Source organism: Coptis chinensis, chromosome 5, assembly GCF_015680905.1.
Source record: "Coptis chinensis isolate HL-2020 chromosome 5, ASM1568090v1, whole genome shotgun sequence".
Classification (NCBI taxonomy): Eukaryota; Viridiplantae; Streptophyta; class Magnoliopsida; order Ranunculales; family Ranunculaceae; genus Coptis; species Coptis chinensis.
In genome coordinates this window covers 96,271,100-96,278,937 of record NC_141460.1, presented here as the reverse complement: position 1 = coordinate 96,278,937, position 7,838 = coordinate 96,271,100, and the positions used below count along the sequence as shown (strand labels likewise).

The 7,838-nt window shown below is 36.2% G+C and overlaps 1 protein-coding gene across 1 annotated transcript; it reads left to right on the top strand.

Annotated features, from left to right (window-relative positions):
* The first annotated feature begins 1,588 nt into the window (after positions 1-1,588).
* Positions 1,589-6,695, top strand: LOC147500548 (Leucine-rich repeat protein kinase family protein). Its single transcript, XM_086562149.1, has 17 exons — positions 1,589-1,800; positions 1,962-2,505; positions 2,586-2,776; positions 2,921-3,037; positions 3,135-3,252; positions 3,333-3,401; positions 3,477-3,545; positions 3,644-3,712; positions 3,919-3,990; positions 4,074-4,142; positions 4,222-4,460; positions 4,544-4,749; positions 5,005-5,131; positions 5,245-5,313; positions 5,459-5,648; positions 5,724-5,856; positions 6,123-6,695. Exons 1-17 carry the CDS (start codon positions 1,722-1,724, stop codon positions 6,339-6,341), a joined length of 2,580 nt encoding a protein of 859 aa, XP_086418275.1. The 5' UTR covers positions 1,589-1,721; the 3' UTR covers positions 6,342-6,695.
* Positions 6,696-7,838: the final 1,143 nt, after the last annotated feature.

Sequence of the window (7,838 nt, the reverse complement as noted above, 5' to 3'; positions counted from 1 at the left end):
ATTCGGGTATCCATTGGTTTTTTACTATTCGGTTATTTATCGGTTCGGTTCTTGAAGACCCACTTTAAAAGGGATCTAATATTTTATGACCCAGAACCGCTATAAACGGTTTCGGTTCTGATTCGGATTTGGATAATTGGGTACCCATGCACACCCCTAAAAATAACTCAGAAGACATGATTTTCAGTAATGGACCCACACACTTATTTGACATATTTTTTTGACCTATTGATGTGTCAAAAGTCATAATTATTGATTTATATTGAGATACGTATTCGTGTGCATTACAATGCAAACTAACGTTATCCAAATCCAAATAGTGAGTCACAATAGCAGGTCTAAAAATAAGTCCATGTAGCACTACTCCATGATTTGCTACACTACTCAATGATTTTGTGATTATGCCATTATGGTGCCTGTTGTCTATTCTGAATGTCATATGCAGACGTGATTTGGGGGAGTTTTGTCAATTTAAAGATATATGATGGCCCCAAAGAAAACGGAACTTGCGCTTTAATTTTTCATCATACTCTAGGAGAGTATCCAACAAGCATCCAAGGTGGAATGCCATACAGACTTAAGGTCAAAAGTCATAACTTCTGCTTTAAGGATTATCCATGTATAAAAGTCTCAAACAGGATCATCCATGTATAAAACGAAAAGTAGTTAAAAAAAATCACTTGGTTTACTTGTTTATAAGTCAGGATCAAGAACAAGTCAAGCCACACCCGCGTACATTTAGTACTATAGCGACTATTATCTGACATTCTAACACTAGCATGGATATAATTCAAGTTCAAATAAGTTGGTAAGAAATTATGTTCCTTTTTTCTTTGGAAAATTATGTAGTTTGAAGTTTCTTTTAAAGTGGAAGAAATTGAACATAACCTGTTCTTCTATGACAAAGTTTTCTCTTCCTAACTAATGTGAATCCATGGATTCTATACTTTCAGCATTATCAGACAACTCCATTTGGATGCCCTTAGTATAACTGCCATGCGAAGTTTCTATCATTCGTTTAAGTTTTCATGGTCTTTAAATCTGAAGACTACCAAAGTCGCCCCATGACGATTTACATGATGAATAAATCGATAACATCCCAAAAATTACTTGTCCCATACAAATTATATGGTGTCTCGCTCAGGCTTGCGTCCAACACTGTTACGCACACTAATTGCTATGTCATTTTCTTATTGTTATTATATTTTGCTTATACTTATCATTGGATTCTTGGTGCACAAGACTATAAAAGTCTTGTGAATCGGTTGGTATGGTTCTTACAGGAAGATTTTTTAAACTGATAGATGCATGGGTGCTGTATGCCAACTTCTACCACTACCTCAATAACTTTATAATAATAACCTTCAAAAAGCTTAACAATGTAGTGGACTCAGTCTACCTTACAGACAAAGATACTACAAGAACAACAAGGAGTATTTGACAATTTCAAATAGATTGGAAAATCATCATTTCTTTCTTTATTTTTTTGTCTAGGAAACAATTCTTCTAAGAAAATCATGTTCATCATTATGCCTTCTCCACACCAGTCATAATGAATTATACTCATAACTAATTATTAGTCCATTCTTTACCTTTTGTCACTTTTTGGTTCATTCCATCTTTTGTCAGTTGTAAATTTTAACTTAAGCAAGCAAGAACTACAAATTACAGAAGCTCAATACAAGCAGAATTTCCCTGCTGCTCAGCTTGTGGAGAATTCAATGGGCTACTTGTGTGTATGCCTCGGCTTTATCATGATAATACATGTCCTCCTCACCACTACTTTTGCTGATCAAAATGGTAAACTCTTTCATTTCATTTTCTCTTTTTGTGATTCATGAATTCAGCTCATACTCCAGAGTACATAAACTAAGTTTTTGGTTAGGTAGTTTGAAGTGGTATGTTAGATACAGATGAAAATGTAACTCATAAATTTTTTATTTTCTTTTTGGCTTGAATAGGATTCTTGAGTTTATCTTGTGGTTCAACTGCAAGTTTTGTTGATAACCTTAACATTTCGTGGGTTCCCGATGATCCTTACGTGACTAAAGGCAACACGACTACTGTGAATATCATTGAGGGCAATTCATCGTCTCAAATGCCCCTAAGGTTCTTCCCGAATTATGAACAAGGCCGCAAGTGTTACAGAATCCCTGTAAAGAATATGTCATCCCCAGTACTTGTTAGACCACAATTTTACTACAAGAATTATGATGGACTCGGTAAACCTCCAGCATTCTCAGTGTCTATTGGGACAGCCACTACTACTACTGTGAACCTGTCCATTTCAGATCCACAGGTAGAAGAGTTCATATGGATAGTTACTAAAGACACTCTTCCATTTTGTTTGCATTCTATTCCAAATGGTGGCTATCCTGTTATTTCTTCCCTTGAGATCCGTCCGCTTCCTCAAGGTGGCTATGGAAGTGGCATAGGTGATTTCCCGTACAAGTCGTTAAGAAAGGTTTATAGAGTCAACTGTGGTTATAGCAATGGATCAATCCGGTAACACATAATCTCCTTCTCATATCACTCATGCTGTTAGATATTTGTACAAGGTCTTTGATTGAAATATATGAATTCAGGTACCCTTTTGATTCTTATGATCGTATATGGGACGCGGATGAGAAATTTTTACCTTCTCGCTTGTCAACTGGGTTGAACATCCAACTCCCGCTAAATCTGTCAGGCCTTAAGGAGAGCCCACCCATTGGTGTTCTTCAGTCAGCAAGGGTGTTGATTCGGAGGAATGACTTGAGTTATATGTTTCCACTTGGTAAACTTGGAGACTATCACATTGTCCTCTATTTCGCTGGAATTATGCCTGTGTCTCCCACATTCGATGTATTGATTAATGGAAATGTTGTGAGTTCAAAATTTACCATAAATAGCCTGGAAACTCGTGCTCTCTTCTCTACAGAAAAGGGAATCAGAGCCTTGAATATCACATTCAAAAACATCAGCTTTTACCCACAAGTGAATGCGATCGAGGTGTATGAGCTTGTTGATATTCCTCTGGAGGCTTCCTCAACTACAGGTGTTGTAACTGCTTAAGATAACTGTGTTTGTCCTTTCAATCTGCTAAAGAGGTGGTTTCTCTTAACTGATTTTCATGCCTTCCGTTATTTGTGCAGTTTCAGCACTTCAAGTTATCCGACAGTCCACTGGCTTAGAAGTAGGATGGGAAGACGATCCATGCTCTCCAACACCATGGAAGCACATTGGATGTGTAGGAAGTCTAGTTACATCTCTGTGAGTATAATCTGATATTGATCTGTTATATATTTTTTATTTTTTCTTCCTTTATATGTTTCTAAACATATACCGTTCAGAGAGCTTTCAGGAGTTAACTTGAGATCAATCAGCCCAACTTTTGGTGATTTACTCGATCTTAAGACATTGTAAGCTCTTTAAATGCCTGTAACTATAATTTCATTCTTCAATTTCCTTGAACTTTCTGCGGCACTATGCTTCAGGGATTTGCACAACACATCCCTTGCAGAGAAGATACAGAACTTGGCTAGCCTTCAGGAACTTGAAACACTGTAAGGCTTTCCCTGGATCATTCAAACTCCCTTTTTAAATCTCTTTTGTGAATGACATGAGCAAATATTGCAGGAATAACATGAGCTGAATATTGCAGGAACCTGAGCTTTAATCAGCTTACTTCCTTTGGATCTGATTTTTCCACTCTGACTAGTCTTCAGACTTTGTAAGTTCAAAACTTCACAGCACCACTTTGAATTCTCTTACTCAAGTACTCTGTTAAACTCTGTTTTACTCAGTGTCTAAACAAGTTATACATGACACACATGTCCATTTCCTTGATCTGTCTGATGTATACTAGTGACGTAACCTATATTGAAAGTCAAATATTGGTTGCATCTGATACTAACAGGAACTCTTTGTATTACGAAGGGACTTGGAGAACAATAGTTTACTAGGAAATGTTCCAGAAAGCTTGGGAAGTTTGAGGAACCTTAAGTTGCTGTGAGGATACTCCTGAATTATTTTGTCAGTCATTTTTATTGGCGTTCTTTTTCCTCAGCATTTTTTGGTATGCAATTGTGCAGAAATCTGGAAAATAATAAACTTGGAGGCAGCCTACCACAGTCTTTGAATAGGAAAAGCTTGGAAGTCAGGTACAACATTACTGATGGTCCATTACTTCTGGTTTTATAAATTGTAATAATTGCATCAAAGTTTACATGGCTTGTGCAGAACGTCGGGGAACTTGTGTCTTTCTTTCTCCTCATCGACATGCAATAGTGTTCCAGACAATAATTCAATTGAACGACCAGAAGTTACAATCTTCAGTAAAAACAAAACAAGTGGACATCATAGGAAAACCATTATAATTGGCACAGCTTGTGGAGCTTTAAGTGCCCTCTTCTTTGTTTCGCTTTTAGCATTCGTGAACAGCAGAGAGAAGAAAGGAACTGAAGGCAGATATGCAAATAGTATGTAAGGCTTAATATTGTATAAGGTTGTTGTATGAGAGTATCATTACATTCTCATAACTTCACCACTGGTAATATTTTAGGGACGATAACTGATATGCGAAACTGGAACTCTGCCAAAATTTTAAGTTACAAAGAGATCAAAGTAGCTACAAACAACTTCAAGGAGGTTATAGGTCGAGGTAGTTTTGGATCTGTCTATATTGGAAAGTTTCCAGAAGGCAAACTAGTAGCTGTTAAAGTACGGTTTGACAAAACACAACTTGGAGCTGATTCGTTTATCAATGAGGTGACGTACTTATTAACACTTTCGTTATTCATAAATCTTCCATTTCATTCTAGTATTATGTGAAATACAATGAACTGATGAGTAAAATGGTGGAAAGAACTTCGATCGTAGAAAAACTTATTGAGTTTTATCTTGGCTAAGCAATAACACATTATATAGTATGAAAAGTTACAGAAATAATTGTAGGACTATTACAGTGCTTGCTACTTTATCCCTTCGATCAATTCTTTTCATTGTCATTATGTGTCTATGCAGGTTTATCTCTTATCACAAATTCGCCATCAGAATCTGGTAACTTTGGAAGGATTTTGCAGTGAAGCAAAGCAGCAAATACTAGTCTATGAGTATTTACCTGGTGGTTCATTGTCTGATAATCTTTATGGTAATCTGTGAGAACATAATTACTTCACATGCTTTTATCAGACGACAAACTTATTCAGCTACACCTATGTAATTCAAATTTCTTGGTAGAATTCACTTAAGCCACTGTTTCAGGCACCAAAAGTAAAAAGGTCACATTAAGCTGGGTGCGGAGACTGAAAGTTGCTGTTGATGCTGCAAAAGGTACACTACACTTTCTTAAGTTTCTCTATGTTTTATGAAAACTTTTCTGCATTTGAACACCTCCTACCGTACAAATTAGTAGAGCTTGTTAGATTGTATACCCTATACACTTACTTAAAATTGTTAATGGTCATTATCTTTGAAGGGTTAGACTATTTACACAATGGAAGTAGCCCGCGAATTATACACCGGGACGTGAAGTGCAGCAACATCCTCTTGGACTCGGAGATGAATGCAAAAGTGTGTGACTTTGGCCTCTCTAAGCAAATATCTCAGGCAGACGCGACACATGTTACGACAGTTGTCAAGGGCACGGCCGGTTATCTTGATCCTGAGTAAGTCCCTGGAATCTCATCAGTAAAAGTTTATCAAGTTGATTACACCAATTCTTAATTCACTTTCATGTGCAGATATTATGCCACCCAGCAGTTAACTGAGAAAAGTGATATCTATAGCTTTGGCGTCGTTCTTCTAGAGATCATTTGTGGCCGAGAACCACTGTGTCATGCTGGCTGTCCAGATTCTTACAATTTGGTTTTATGGGTATTCACATCATTCTTCAACAAGTTTCGATTAATTGTTCATGTGTATTCTTGTGATCTGTTCCCTGGCCAGCTTGGAAATTAATTATTTCATGAAACCTGCGCTACATATAGATAATTGCCAGTACCTTGATAAAAAATAAAAATAAATAAATAAATGAAAAAAAGGACAAATGCCAATACATACCTTTTGGCACTATTGTCATACTCATACTAATTATAAAAAGCCTTATGATAGTAATTCATGTATTTGGTTTGAAATTGCAGGCTAAGCCTTACTTGCAGGCGGGTGTTTTTGAGATAGTGGATCATTGCTTGAGAGGAACTTATGACGTGGAGAGCATGAGAAAAACAGCCTCTGTTGCTTCCCGTTGTGTGGAAAGAGATGCTTCCCAAAGGCCGACAATAGCAGAGGTATTGGCAGAGCTCAAAGAAGCCTACGGCATTCAATTATCATTCCTTGCAACTATGGGTTATGCTTGCTGACTTTAGATACTTAGTTCCATTTAATGCTTTCACATATTTTTAGTAGGTTGTATCGTGTATGTAATGCCAAGAATACCAGAACTGCTATTATATAGGCGAGTCCTTATTTTGTAGAATTAGTGTTAAACTAATATATGGATTGGGAAATGGAACATGAAAAATGTACTGGCTCTTCGAAAGATATGCTGAAGCAAAAGATCTGATCAAGAATGTGTAAAGCATAGAAAGAAGTCTCCCACTCTCCCACATCTGCAGAGTTTATGAAGACTGAATGAATGTGACTGTTCTCAGACATTGTTCTTAAGCTCGTATACTGCAGCTTCATAATACTAAGTAACTAGATCTTATATGTTGCGTCGTCTAATCTACCTTTCAAGTATGCCTGAAATTAGCGCAAAGTTTCTACATGTTTTCATCCCCTTTATTACATCTCTATGGAACAGAGCCAAACCACAACAACGATCTACATAAGCCGTATGCACTCATATTAAGCAGAAACAAACATTGAATTAAATAGTTATCACAGATAGTATGAGCAAATTGATAAACTTAAATTACCATAACTTGTCAATTGTCATATATACAATTAACTGGCATCATTGGCATGTGAACATCACAGGATTCACAGCTCCACTGACTATAAAGAGAAGCTTCCTCCTCGCCTTACTAGCCCCAACGGCCGCAATTAATGATGGTGTACAATAAGATTAACACCTCCAATTATGAGAGAGTCATTGGTTTCAAACTCAAGTGCTACGGCAATGATTGAACCATAGTATATAGAACAAAATAACATTGATCCCAGTTAAGTTGTTGGAGAAATGGAATTGAAAAACTATCATTAATTAGTAAGGAATGTATCTCTTCATAATAATTGTTTACCATGAATTCCCGCTCTCCAACATGGTTATATTAGCTTTTAACAAATACTCAACATCATCTTAATTGATTACCAAAAAAAACAAAAAACAAATACTCAACATCATTTGAGCCACGACTTTTTTGTAGCACTCCTATAGTCCTGTAACAAGATAAGTTGTACAACCTTTCCTAATCGATCTGAAAGTCATAGCACTACTACCTGTGATTAATTTGTTTCCTTAAAAATTTGTAGTACCTATGCATACTAGCATTGAGATAGCATTGAGAATTGAGTGGTAGTAAGATAGCACAACGAAAGTCTCCATAAACTAAGTGGGTCAGTACAAATTTGAAAATTGAAAAGAAATTTTAAGTCTTTGTTTTTTAAGAACATCAAAAATAAATAAATAAATAAAAAATGGAAAGAAGTATTTAAATAATGTAGTCTTCAGAACTCAAAGTTCGAGAATCTCAACTCATGTCCATAATCTCAAGTAGCACAACTGTAATCTTCAACTAAAATTAAACGCATTTGCAATTGATGAACACGCAAATGGAAATAATTTGTCTGAAAAAAAATAATATAAAAAAAAACCTACATATTCATCAATCGGATGAAAGAGAGCGAAAGAGATG

What these genes read in the sequence shown, in the direction of transcription:
- LOC147500548 (XM_086562149.1), top strand. Translation starts at nt 1,722, where the DNA reads ATGGGCTACTTGTGTGTATGCCTCGGCTTTATCATGATAATACATGTC. An exon ending in CTGACTAGTCTTCAGACTTT is followed by an intron (nt 3,713 to 3,918) that starts GTAAGTTCAAAA and finishes TGTATTACGAAG; the next exon opens with GGACTTGGAGAACAATAGTT. An exon ending in TGCTGTTGATGCTGCAAAAG is followed by an intron (nt 5,314 to 5,458) that starts GTACACTACACT and finishes TTATCTTTGAAG; the next exon opens with GGTTAGACTATTTACACAAT.